Here is a 15,034-nt window from a genome sequence, read left to right on the forward strand (position 1 = left end):
ATGGATGAAGAGGGAAGGAGAAGAGACAGAAGAGAGGACAGAAGAGAGGACAGAAGAGAGGACAGAAGAGAGGACAGAAGAGAGGACAGAAGAGAGGACAGAAGAGAGGACAGAAGAGAGGACAGAAGAGAGGACAGAAGAGAGGACATAATAAAATATAAAGAGAGAATGAAGAGAGGGGAAGGAAAGGATTAGCAGAGGATAGAGGGAGGAAGGAGAGAGAGGGGAAGAGGGGAGGAAGAGGGAAGAGGGGAGGAAGAGGAGAAAGGGAGGAAGGGGAGAGAGGGGGAAGAGGGGAGAGGGGGAAGAGGGGAGGAAGAGGGGAGAGGGGAAAGAGGGGAGGAAGAGGAGAAAGGGAGGAAGAGGAGAGGGGGGGAAGAGGGGAGGAAGAGGGGAGAGGGGGAAGAGGGGAGGAAGAGGGGAGAGGGGAAAGAGGGGAGGAATAGGAGAGAAAGAGGAAGAGGATAGAGGGGGAGAGGAGAGGAGAGGAGAGAGGGGGAAGAGGAGAGAGGGGGAAGAGGGGAGGAAGAGGGGAGAGGGGAAAGAGGGGAGGAAGAGGAGAGAAAGAGGAAGAGGATAGAGGGGGAGAGGAGAGGAGAGGAGAGAGGGGGAAGAGGAGAGAGGAGAGAGGAGGAAGAGGAGAGAGGGGAAGAGGAGAGAGGAGGAAGAGGTGAGAGGGGGAAGAAGGCCGGTGTCTGTACAGATCTGTTTGAAAGCCACAGCTTTCCTACATCCGTCCAAACAACCTCAAGACACCCACCCCTAATTAGCAGCATTCTTCACCCCAACCCCCTCTACCACCCCCCTTCCACACGCACACACGCACACACACACACACACACACACACACACACACACACACACACACACACACACACACACACACACACACACACACACACACACACACACACACACACACACACACACACACACACACGCACACACAGCCTTCACCCATCTGCTTTCTCTCTGTTCTCTGACAGGTTCATTAGCCTGCTGACCTACAGCTCAGCACTCCTCTCTGTGTCAGCCCTCGCTCGTATCTGCCTCACCTCGTTACCACGGTGACACAGGGGTCAGGGGGCACTGACCGACACTGACACATACCACAAATGCAAGGGCACTACGTTTTTTTTTTGTCTTACCGGTGTTACGTTGTCAGTAATCTCTGGTGGACAGACTAGATACATTAAATGGTACCGTAGATCTGATACTACAGGATGCAGGAGATAACAAAAAGCATTTGTTCCGGTGCTTGAGTTTTTGCCACTGGTTACTTGGACAAAGGTTTCAAGAAGAGGAGGGAAACAATTTGGCCCACAGAGAGAGGGTGGAAGTGTTCCCGGTTCCGATCCTCGTTCCATCTCTTGGTCCCATCTCTTGGTCCCTCGTTCCACGTATGGTCCCAGAACTTAATGGACTATCTGACCAATTACACAAGACTTTAGTTAACCAGGATTACGTTGTCAGGGAAAAAACTCTGTCAGAGTCTCTGATAGTTGAGTAGGTCCCCTGTATGTCATGTAAACTGGGTTCATCAGTTACTTTGCTTACAAACATTCATAGTTTTACTCTAAGTCCTTCCAGACAGAACAGTTTGAAACCAGATCTGTGTGAATGATATGAGCATGAGAATGGTTGTTCCACCACGCAACATATTGACTGTGTGTGTGTGTGTGTGTGTGTGTGTGTGTGTGTGTGTGTGTGTGTGTGTGTGTGTGTGTGTGTGTGTGTGTGTGTGTGTGTGTGTGTGTGTGTGTGTGTGTGTGTGTGTGTGTTAAAGTAAGTTAGTCAAAGTAAGTGTGTACTGTCAGCAGTGTAACTGATAAAATATTATCATTAGGACAGATGTTTTTAGTCTCTCTGAGTGGCCTTCAACTCCTCTGTTTTAGTTAACCTCTGAAGTCAGAAACCCTGCCGACATATAGACATCGACACGAATAGTACAGCAACTTTTTCAACTGAAATTCCCCTTTGTTGTGTTTTTGATGGGGAGGTTTGACGTAAATGTGGATTAGGACCAATGTAAACAGGCCTGTGAAGGACAATGACCTCTCTGTCTCTCTGTCTCTAACCAACAACACAGAGCTGATGTCTCTAACCAACAACACAGAGCTGATGTCTCTAACCAACAACACAGAGCTGATGTCTCTAACCAACAACACAGAGCTGATGTGTCTGACCAACAACACAGAGCTGATGTGTCTGACCAACAACACAGAGCTGATGTCTCTGACCAACAACACAGAGCTGATGTGTCTGACCAACACCACAGAGCTGATGTCTCTGACCAACAACACAGAGCTGATGTGTCCCTGTGTCTGACCAACAACACAGAGCTGATGTGTCTGACCAACAACACAGAGCTGATGTCTCTGACCATCAACACAGAGCTGATGTCTCTCTGTCTCTGACCAACAACACAGAGCTGATGTCTCTAACCAACAACACAGAGCTGATGTCTCTGACCAACAACACAGAGCTGATGTCTCTGACCAACAACACAGAGCTGATGTGTCTAACCAACAACACAGAGCTGATGAGTCTAACCAACACCACAGAGCTGATGTCTCTGACCAACACCACAGAGCTGATGTCTCTGACCAACAACACAGAGCTGATGTCTCTGACCAACACCACAGAGCTGATGTCTCTGACCAACAACACAGAGCTGATGTGTCTAACCAACAACACAGAGCTGATGAGTCTAACCAACACCACAGAGCTGATGTCTCTGACCAACACCACAGAGCTGATGTCTCTGACCAACAACACAGAGCTGATGTCTCTGACCAACAACACAGAGCTGATGTGTCTGACCAACAACACAGAGCTGATGTCTCTAACCAACAACACAGAGCTGATGTCTCTGACCAACAACACAGAGCTGATGTCTCTGACCAACAACACAGAGCTGATGTATCTAACCAACACCACAGAGCTGATGTCTCTGACCATCAACACAGAGCTGATGTCTCTGACCAACAACACAGAGCTGATGTCTCTGACCAACAACACAGAGCTGATGTGTCTGACTAACAACACAGAACTGATGTCTCTAACCAACAACACAGAGCTGATGTCTCTGACCAACAACACAGAGCTGATGTCTCTAACCAACAACACAGAGCTGATGTGTCTGACCAACAACACAGAGCTGATGTCTCTGACCAACAACACAGAGCTGATGTCTCTGACCAACAACACAGAGCTGATGTCTCTAACCAACAACACAGAGCTGATGTCTCTGACCAACAACACAGAGCTGATGTCTCTGACCAACAACACAGAGCTGATGTCTCTGACCAACAACACAGAGCTGATGTGTCTGACCAACAACACAGAGCTGATGTCTCTAACCAACAACACAGAGCTGATGTCTCTAACCAACAACACAGAGCTGATGTGTCTGACCAACAACACAGAGCTGATGTCTCTGACCAACAACACAGAGCTGATGTCTCTGACCAACAACACAGAGCTGATGTCTCTGACCAACAACACAGAGCTGATGTCTCTAACCAACAACACAGAGCTGATGTGTGTGCACTTCACACTTCCTCCTATTATTTTGACAGCTGCAACTTACGACAGCCTCTGCTCAAGCACACAATACCTCACACACACACACACACACACACACACACACACACACGCACGAACATACACACACACACACATAAACCTCCAATAGCCTCTGCTCAATATGCCAAAGCTAGACTGCACGTACCCGGGCTCTTACAGTACATCAGTCAAACACACATTCTTCATGTTACTTCATTAGGATTAAAAAAACAGAACCGTCAATGTGGTGCCAGCAGCAGGAAGTAGTCAGTTCTGTATGAGGTCTCTCTCTCTATAGTTTCTCAGCTGTGCTATGATTGGCTCCAGTCACATGTTTCATCAGGTGTTGATCTAAATGACTCTATTGTTCTCAGTGTTTCAGCTTTACAACAACACGTTACCCGTTGGTGCTGCGTTGTGCCCTGTGACGACTCCCTCTCTTTCCCCCCCATCGCCTCTTCTCACGCACCCCAAATGCTCTGCCAGCGATCAAAGATAATTGTTTAATCGTTCGCTTGACTTTTATAACTTCAAATGAGTTTACCACAGTTTAAATGACCCCCCCTCCCTCCCTAATGTCAGTGTCACTGACCAACAGAAACAGAGACATTTGGTTAGACATAAAACATTGTTTCATCATCTGGTGTCAGAGGAGACGCCCCTTGACCAGGCTTTCTGGGATATATGCTCCATGTCACGCCCTGACCGTAGAGAGCTTTTTATGTCTCTATTTCGGTTTGGTCAGGGTGTGAGTTGGGGTGGGCGTTCTATGTTCATTTTCTATGTTTTGTATTTCTTTGTTGTTTGGCCGGGTGTGGTTCTCAATCAGAGGCAGCTGTCTATCGTTGTCTCTGATTGAGAATCATACTTAGGCAGCTTTTTCCCACCTGTGTTTTGTGGGTAGTTGTTTTCTGTTTTGTGTTCTGTGCACCTGACAGGACTGTTTCGTGTTACATTTTGTTATTTTGTCTCAGTGTTCAGTTGAAATAAATAATCATGAACACTTACCACGCAGCCCTTTGGTACGATCCTTCTCATTCCGACGATGAACGTTACACTCCATCCTCTCTGTCTCAATTCAATTTACCTCAAGGGGCTTTATTGGCATGGGAATCATATGTTAACCTTGCCAAAGCAAGTGAAATAGAAAATAAACAAACAAAAAATAAACAAAAATGAACAGTAAACATTACACTTACAAAAGTTCCAAAAGAATAAAGACATTTCAAATGTCATATTATATATATACAGTGTTGTAACGATTTACAAATGGTTAAAGTACAAAAGGGAAAATAAATAAACATAAATATGGGTTGTATTTACAATGGTGTTTGTTCTTCACTGGTTGCCCTTTTGTTCAGGCAACCGGTCACAAATATTGCTGCTGTGATGGCACACTGTGGTAATTCACCCAATAGATATGGGAGTTTATCAAAATTGGATTTGTTTTCGAATTCTTTATAAATCTGTGTAATCTGAGGGAAATATGTGTCTCTAATATGGTCCTATCTCTCTCTCTCTCTCTCTCTCTCTCTCTCTCTCTCTCTCTCTCTCTCTCTCTCTCTCTCTCTCTCTCTCTCTCTCTCTCTCTCTCTCTCTCTCTCTCTCTCTCTCTCTCTCTCTCTCTCTCTCCCTCTCTCTCTCTCTCTCTCTCTCTCTCTCTCCCCCTCTCTCTCCCCCCTCTCTCTCTCGCTCTCTCTCCCTCTCTCTCCCTCCCTCCCTCTGACACACAGGGAGGAGCATCAATCCCCAGAGCCCTCCCTCCCTCCCTCCCTCCCTCCCTCCCTCCCTCCCTCCCTCCCTCTCTGACACACGTACAGAGAGGAGCATCCATCCCCAGAGCCCTCCCTCCCTCTCTCTCTCTCTAACTATCTGGATGTCAGAGCTAACCCCAGAGGGTGACCTCAGGAACCCAGCCTAGACCACACATCCTGAGGGAGGAGGGAGCTGAGAGGGTGTTATCTCTCACACACACACACACACACACACACACACACACACACACACACACACACACACACACACACACACACACACACACACACACACACACACACACACACACACACACACACACACACACACACACACACACACACACTGACAGGGTGTTATCCTCCAGCCCTCTGACCCTCGGACTGCTTTCCACTATCTACTGTTAACAGGAGGGCCAAACACACAGACATCACATCATCCCTGGGGCTAGAATTATAGTACATCAGAGAGGCAGGTCTGTCAGACATACAGAGAGGCAGGTCTGTCAGACACACAGAGAGGCAGGTCTGTCAGACACACAGAGAGGCAGGCCTGTCAGACACACAGAGAGGCAGGCCTTTCAGACACACAGAGAGGCAGGCCTTTCAGACACACAGAGAGGCAGACCTTTCAGACACACAGAGAGGCGGGCCTTTCAGACACACAGAGAGGCAGACCTGTTAGACACACAGAGAGGCAGGCCTGTCAGACACACAGAGAGGCAGACCTGTTAGACACACCGACGTTACTGATTAGAGACGGAGAGGAGAAAAGCAGGCCTGTCAGACACACAGATGTTACTGATTAGAGAGGGAGAGGAGAAAGGAGAAACTTGTTTTCCTAGCAGGTATCGTACTAATACTTTACTGTCCCGACAAGCACACAGCCCTCCAGGGAGAGATTATACCACACATCTTGACAGATGAACATGAAATTGTGTAATAAAAGTACATAAAAAGTACATAATGATTTATCTATCTTAATGACTGCATGACACGACCAGGAAAACTCAGGATCGTAGTTTAAGTCTCTACGTCCGCGGAACGTTTTTAATCTTGAGCAGATGGTCAGGGGGCCGGAATATAATTACAAATAATTAGAGGATTAGTTACCGCAAGAAGCCCAACGGATACAGTAATAGACAATCATTTCAAACCTCGATTACACTTGGATCCGATATGCTGTATGTTTATCTATTTATGCGTCGTAATACTTCGGGAACATATTTCCTAAGTTAAAAATGACTTTGAGCTGATTGCCTAGAGATTTTACAGTGAAAATAATATTTTGCTTTTTGAAAACTTGGGAGGGCCAAATAAAATCAATCATTGGCCAAATTTGGCACACGGGCCGCCAGTTGAAGAGCCCTGCTCTACGTAATAGATTGTGAATGCATAGATATTAATATGAACATGCCTATTTATAAACACGCAACCTACTAAATCTCCTGGCCCTACAGTACAAATCGTCTGTTGTACCGAACAGACCATATCCCCTCTTTCCTTCCTCCACGACAACAATGGGTCAGTAGTTTCTTCTGTTCTCCCCCCATTCTGCTACTGTCTGTCTGAGGATCTGGGCTATAAAACCTGGAGAAAGCCTGGCTGTACAGCAAGACAACAACAACACCTCTGGTTTGTGTTAGATTTCAGATTTCAGGCCGTTATATTATCAATCATAGTATGCTGCTGGGAAAGAAACGGCTGTGTTATGGCTTTACAAACCCCTGCTTGTCCCACCCTGATCTGTTTCACCTGTCTTTGTGATTGTCTCCACCCTCCTCCAGGTGTCGCCCATCTTCCCCATTATCCCCAGTGTATTTATACCTGTGTTCTCTGTTTGTATGTTGCCGGTTTGTTTTGTTCGTAAAACCTACCATCGTTTGTTTCCCTGCTCCTGCCTGTTTCTTGCTCCTGTTTTCCAGTCCTTCCCGGTATTGACTGTTCTGCCTACCCTGACCCTGAGACTGCCTGCCGTTCTGGACCCTTTACACTCTTTCTGGATTATTGACCCCTGCTTGTCTTGACCTGTTGCTTGCCTGCCCCTGTGCTGGTAATAAAGTCTTGTTACTTTTACACTATCTGCATCTGGATCTTACCTAAACGTGATACTGCTATAATGTGGATAAAGAGTTACCTGTCTAACAGAACACAGAGGATTTTCTTTAATGGAAGCCTCTCCAACATAATCCAGGTAGAATCAGGAGTTCCCCAGGGCAGCTGTTTAGGCCCCTTACTTTTTTCAATCTTTACTAACGACATGCCACTGGCTTTGAGTAAAGCCAGTGTGTCTATGTATGCGGATGACTCAACACTATACACGTCAGCTACGCACTATACACACACACACATTATAGTTATGTGGTAGTAGAGTAGGGGCCTGAGGGCACACACTTAATATGTTATGAAATCTGTTATGAATGTATTGTAATGTTTTTAAAATGTGTAACTGCCTTAATTCTGCTGGACCCTTTGGCAGCAGCTAGTGGGGTTCCACAATAAATACAAATACAAACACAGACACAGACACAAACACAGACACAGACACAGACACAAACACAGACACAGACACAGACACAGACACAGACACAGACACAAACACAGACACAGACACAGACACACACAAACACAGACACAAACACAGACACAGACACAGACACAGACACAGACACAGACAAACACAGACACAGACACAAACACAGACACAGACACAGACACAGACACAGACACAAACACAAACACAGACACAAACACAGACACAAACACAGACACAAACACAGACACAGACACAAACACAAACACAAACACAGACACAGACACAGACACAGACACAAACACAGACACAGACACACACAGACACAGACACAGACACAGACACAGACACACACAAACACAAACACAGACACAGACACAGACACAAACACAAACACAAACACAGACACAGACACAGACACAGACACAAACACAGACACAGACACAGACACAGACACAGACACAAACAACGCCATGGATAATAACTTACTTCATTAAAAAACAAAACACAATTTTCCAGATAATTTCCCCCATCGGGTGAAATAAAGTTGATCATGTCCTCTCCTGCTAATAAAGACAGGGGAGTTTAATTATTTGTGTTGGGGATCGCCATGGCGACAGCATTTAGGAAAAACAAGGTTGTTGCTGGCTGTGCAGAGGACTGCAGACGTTACTGCACGGATTCTATTACAGTATCATATCAAACCCCTCCCACTTAGCCCTTCCTCCCCAATGACACGTTACCACCACTCTGTCTAAACTAAATGAGGCATTATAGAAATAACTCTGTATCAGTCCCTCTTCACTATCAGTCTCTATTCACTATCAGTCCCTATTCTGTATCAGTCTCTATTCTGTATCAGTCTCTATTCACTATCAGTCCCTATTCACTATCAGTCTCTATTCACTATCAGTCCCTATTCTGTATCAGTCCCTATTCACTATCAGTCTCTATTCACTATCAGTCTCTATTCACTATCAGTCCCTATTCACCATCAGTCCCTATTCACTATCAGTCTCTATTCACTATCAGTCTCTATTCACTATCAGTCTCTATTCACTATCAGTCCCTATTCACGATCAGTCCCTATTCACTATCAGTCTCTATTCACTATCAGTCTCTATTCACTATCAGTCCCTATTCACTATCAGTCCCTATTCACTATCAGTCCCTATTCACTATAAGTCCATATTCACTATCAGTCTCTATTCACTATCAGTCTCTATTCACTATCAGTCTCTATTCACTATCAGTCCCTATTCTGTATAAGTCCCTATTCACTATCAGTCTCTATTCTGTATCAGTCCCTATTCACTATCAGTCTCTATTCTGTATCAGTCCCTATTCTGTATCAGTCCCTATTCTGTATCAGTCCCTATTCTGTATCAGTCCCTATTCACCATAAGTCCATATTCACTATCAGTCCCTATTCACTATCAGTCCCTATTCACTATCAGTCTCTATTCCCTAATTAGAAAGCCATTTTGAAAACCAGCAGTGTTGCAGTTTCAAGGACCAGAGATCCCCAGTACACCAAGGACCAGAGCTCCCCAGTACACCAAGGACCAGAGCTCCCCAGTACACCAAGGACCAGAGTTCCCCAGTACACCAAGGACCAGAGCTCCCCAGTACACCAAGGACCAGAGCTCCCCAGTACACCAAGGACCAGAGTTCCCCAGTACACCAAGGACCAGAGCTCCCCAGTACACCAAGGACCAGAGTTCCCCAGTACACCAAGGACCAGAGCTCCCCAGTACACCAAGGACCAGAGCTCCCCAGTACACCAAGTACCAGAGCTCCCCAGTATACCAAGGACCAGAGCTCCCCAGTACACCAAGGACCAAAGCTCCCCAGTACACCAAGGACCAGAGCTCCCCAGTACACCAAGGACCAGAGTTCCCCAGTACACCAAGGACCAGAGCTCCCCAGTACACCAAGGACCAGAGCTCCCCAGTACACCAAGGACCAGAGCTCCCCAGTACACCAAGGACCAGAGCTCCCCAGTATACCAAGGACCAGAGTTCCCCAGTATACCAAGGACCAGAGTTCCTCAGAGTAAAAAAAGGGGCGGGTATGAGGTACCTGTGTGTGAGAGCTGCAGGCGGGGTCCACTCTGTCTCCAGGTTGCAGCGGTAGAGGAGGTGTCTGGTAGCAACAGCAACAGTTGGAGGGACACACCCAGCAGAACACAGAACCTCTCTGGCCCCAGGATCCTCATCTTCATCGTTTTAGTGAGAACAGGTGGTCGTTGCTGTCACATCACCCGGTGGATCGTCTCAGCAGTTTCTAACGTTGGCAAGCTGTCATGGGGGGAAAAACAAACACTTTCAAACGAGTCCAAGTAGGTATTTTCCCTGAAAATGAAGACCTAAGCAGGAACTTTACTTGTTTATTTAATTTATTTTTATTTAACTTGGCAAGTCAGTTAATAACAAATTGTTATTTTCAATGACGGCCTAGAAACAGTGGGTTAACTGCCTTGTTCAGGGGTAGAACGACAGATTTGTACCTTGTCAGCTTGGGGATTTGATCTTACAACCTTTCGGTTACTAGTCCAACGCTCTAACCACCAGGCTACCTGGCGCCCCTCCCAATCCATGTATATGGGTAAGAGTCTAGCTACATTTTCGGATGTTATGCGTTTCTAATTTGGTAAAAAAGTTGTTTTCTTTGCAAGTTAAAGCATACTGTTCGCTAGCTTGCGAATGTTAGCTTGCTGGCTCACTAGCTAACGCTGCGTGTATAATCCGTGTAGTGATATTATTCATATCGCAGAAATAACATTTACATTGCTAGTTAAAAGCCTAATGTTAGCTAGCTAGCTAACATTGAACCTAGTTGGTTAGCTTTAGCTACTGTACCTGCAGATTCATACTACAGCATTTGATTCATTGTGGCTAGCTATGACAATCCGTTTGTACTGTAGCTATGGGGTTGGGATTATGGTTCATTGTTTAGCTAGCTAGCTACATGTCTAAACAAAAGACTCCTCTTCGCCAGATGATGACATGACCCATCAAGTTAGCCAGGTGTATCTGGGGGGGGTTACGGCCATCTATAGTATTTCATGAACATGTGAACATGTCTAGACAATAGTGACCCATCCAGCTAGATGTGGCTGGGGGTTATAGCATTTATTTAACATGATCAATTTAGACAAGTGTCATCTAATCTTTATTAAATAATTATACAATATTTTTATCTGGACACATTCAAAGTCAGATTAGGATATAGGCCAAAGACTAGATAAAGTGTATTTTTACCTGGAGTTTTTCCTTATTGTAGGCTACTACTTTTACCACTTTTAGTCTTGAAAGCTTTGGTTGTTTACTACCTTACTCACTCTGTTTAGCACATGGCCTCACATGTGAATTCTTAAAGAGATGGGCGGGGCTAAGGCTTAAGAGGGTGTGAACGATGCGGAATGGGTGTAGACAAAGAAGATCTCTCCACTAGATACCAAAACAGTCAAGGGTCTTTTTCCGCAATAGTTGGTTTACAAGTTTAGCAACTTTCAAAGCAGAATTACTTTCCCAGTGTTCCTCAACTTCAGCGTATGATATACCATTTTGTAGCTCTGAGTCTCTACTTTTACCCAGTGTAACAAAACACAATTTCAAATTTTGCTACATAAGACCGAATCGAGGCAGTCGGTCACATTTATGTTCATAACTTAGCTAGACAGGCGTAGTTATGAACTGACAAGAGGTAGCTTATGATCAGACAAGGAAGAGACAACCCTTTTCTCTCTCTCTGTCTGTCTCTCTCTCTCTCTCTCTCTCTCTCACTCTCTCTCTCTCTCGCTCTCTCCTCTTTCTGTCTCTGTCTCTTTCCTCTCTCTCTTTTCTCTGTCTGCCTCTCTCCTCTCTCTCTCTTTCCATTCTCTAAAACAAGGATCTGGCTCAACAAGACAGAGTGCTGACGTGGATCCTAAATAAAGCCTAAGGTGAACTCCTTACCCTGGACCCAGGCAGCTTTCCGGCTCCCTTCATCTAAACCAAGGGCACAACGCATTAAGTACTCCAAGGATCATCTCCTTGACATCAACCTAAGGCCCATTTGGTTCACTAGTGTTAAGGGGAAGTGCTTCAGTTGGGTCACTAGTGTTAAGGGGAAGTCCTTCAATGGGTCACTCGTGTTAAGGGGAAGTCATTCAGTTGGGTCACTAGTGTTAAGGGGAAGTCATTCAGTTGGGTCACTAGTGTTAAGGGGAAGTCCTTCAGTTGGGTCACTAGTGTTAAGGGGAAGTCATTCAGTTGGGTCACTAGTGTTAAGGGGAAGTCATTCAGTTGGGTCACTAGTGTTAAGGGGAAGTCCTTCAGTTGGGTCACTAGTGTTAAGGAGAAGTCCTTCAGTTTAGAGGCCAGATCATCAGAGCAGACAACACTTTGGGAGACACGGTTTGATAAAGTGTTGGTTGGTGTTTACACATCCCACTAGAAAGACACCTGATCTGGACTAAGAGGGCCTCTGCTCCGTCGGTGTGGACAGCAGACCTGGGTTCAAGTAGGATTGGTTTCCTTTTAAATACTTGGTAACATTTGATTGAGGTTGCCTGGAGCACCAAGAGGCTCTCTCTCCCTTTCCACCTGTGTGTGTGTGTGTGTGTGTGTGTGTGTGTGTGTGTGTGTGTGTGTGTGTGTGTGTGTGTGTGTGTGTGTGTGTGTGTGTGTGTGTGTGTGTGTGTGTGTGTGTGTGTGTGTGTGTGTGTGTGTGTGTGTGTGTGTGTGTGTGTGTGTGTGTGTGTGTGTGTGTGTGCGCGCGCGTGTGCGTGTGCGTGCGTGTGTTTCTTTTGAATTAATAGGGATGACATGCTGCCTTCGACCAAGGAAATGAGCCCTGGGGTTTCCTACACACACAGCCATTGCCTTCCATCTTGAAGTTACTCCCACTGAGAGCTTCCTCTTCCCACCATGTCACTAGTCAGTTTCCCACAGCTTTACTAGTTTGAGTTATTCCTACTGAGCACTGGTTAGATGCTGTCCTCACACAGCATGAACTGTCCTCACACAGTATGAACTGTCCTCACACAGTATGAACTGTCCTCTCACAGTATGAACTGTCCTCACACAGTATGAACTGTCCTCACACAGTATGAACTGTCCTCACACAGTATGAACTGTCCTCACACAGCATGAACTGTCCTCACATAGCATGAACTGTCCTCACACAGCATGAACTGTCCTCACACAGTATGAACTGTCCTCACACAGCATGAACTGTCCTCACATAGCATGAACTGTCCTCACACAGCATGAACTGTCCTCACACAGTATGAACTGTCCTCACACAGTATGAACTGTCCTCACACAGTATGAACTGTCCTCACACAGTATGAACTGTCCTCACACAGTATGAACTGTCCTCACACAGTATGAACTGTCCTCACACAGTATGAACTGTCCTCTCACAGTATGAACTGTCCTCACACAGTATGAATTGTCCTCACACAGTATGAACTGTCCTCTCACAGTATGAACTGTCCTCACACAGTATGAACTGTCCTCACACAGTATGAACTGTCCTCACACAGTATGAACTGTGCTCTCACAGTATGAACTGTCCTCACACAGTATGAACTGTCCTCACACAGTATGAACTGTCCTCACACAGTATGAACTGTCCTCACACAGTATGAACTGTCCTCACACAGTATGAACTGTCCTCACACAGTTTTAACTGTCCTCACACAGTATGAACTGTCCTCACACAGTATGAACTGTCCTCACACAGTATGAACTGTCCTCACACAGTATGAACTGTCCTCTCACAGTATGAACTGTCCTCACACAGTATGAACTGTCCTCACACAGTATGAACTGTCCTCACACAGTATGAACTGTCCTCACACAGTATGAACTGTCCTCTACTCAGTACTGTACAGCTAGTGACAAACAGGGACTTTAGTGTAGGCTAGCTTACTACTGTGTTACAGCACAGAATCCATATTATAGGCAGACTATCGCCGGGCTGTGGGTAGGTCCACTAGGACCCAGAACTCATCGAGGGCACTACTGTCGTTCTCCTGTGCTAACAGCCAAGAATATATTCTGTAGTATAGCCGGGACCACGACCGGCTGTGGATAGGTCCACTAGGACCCATAACTCATATAGAGTGCAGCCAGAAGCCTCCTTAGAGTCCTTAATGATGATTGGAACCACTTCTCCGTTATTCACTATGAATCAAGGTTACAGAAAGAAGGGGAACAACTGTTTTGAATGTTTTAATATGTAATTCAAATCTCCGGTATTTCCCCCCCCCCTCCTCCTGGTTGAGGTATCTGCTGACACGAAAAGCACGCGAGCGGCCAAAGTCTAAAAGCACTTAGAAAACAAGTCCAACAGGTCATTCTTTATTAATATTATTAGGATAGTTTCGAAGCTGACACTCACACGTTAAATAAGCAGACTAGAAGAATGTTATTTTGTTTCCTTCTCAGAAGAGATTCATTTTCTAAGCACAAAAATAAATAAAAAGAATGTGTCATTGGCATCGTAACATATCATATGAATCGTCCATAGATATAGTACCGTGTTAGCACCAGCCATACAAACTAACCATGGGAACTCACCGAGCACGGAAATACAGCACAAAGCCTTTTCAATGAGAGAACCTATTTTGGGAGCTGTTAGTTACACACACAGACAGAAACAATGAGGAGCAGGGTCAAATACTATACGTTTACTCTCTGCAACGTCCCCAGTTTCCACACATTTGTTAATGGTACCACTTGATCAGGGATGACATCTCTTAATAGTTTACAGAGAGAAGTGGGTAAAATGTTAGAGTGTTATTTTCTTCCTGTTTGACCCCGTGTGGGTATATAGAACATAAAGATGGCTGATTAGTCCTGGGAACTTTTCTGTTAACAATACGCTATCAACCTCCCTGAGTCTCTCCCAGGGCCCACACCTTAGTCTAGCAGAGGGTTCACACTAGCCTGGCATGCACACACTCACTCACACTCACACTCACACTCACTCACTCACTCACTCACTCACTCACTCACTCACTCACTCACTCACTCACTCACTCACTCACTCACTCACACTCTCACACACACACACACACACACACACACACACACACACACACACACACACACACACACACACACACACACACACACACACACACACACACACACACACACCAGGTTTGGGATCAATTCCATTAAAA

The 15,034-nt window shown here is 45.7% G+C and overlaps 1 protein-coding gene across 1 annotated transcript in view; it reads right to left on the minus strand.

Annotated features, from left to right (window-relative positions):
- Positions 1–15,034, minus strand: part of LOC139553265 (semaphorin-3D-like) — a 123,912-nt gene that overhangs the window by 67,410 nt on the left and 41,468 nt on the right. Inside the window, exon 2 of the mRNA XM_071365412.1 lies at positions 9,937–10,154. Coding sequence (XP_071221513.1) covers positions 9,937–10,078 — 142 coding nt within the window. The 5' untranslated portion in view covers positions 10,079–10,154. The remainder of the gene's footprint in view (positions 1–9,936; positions 10,155–15,034) is intronic.

Source organism: Salvelinus alpinus, chromosome 2, assembly GCF_045679555.1.
Source record: "Salvelinus alpinus chromosome 2, SLU_Salpinus.1, whole genome shotgun sequence".
Classification (NCBI taxonomy): Eukaryota; Metazoa; Chordata; class Actinopteri; order Salmoniformes; family Salmonidae; genus Salvelinus; species Salvelinus alpinus.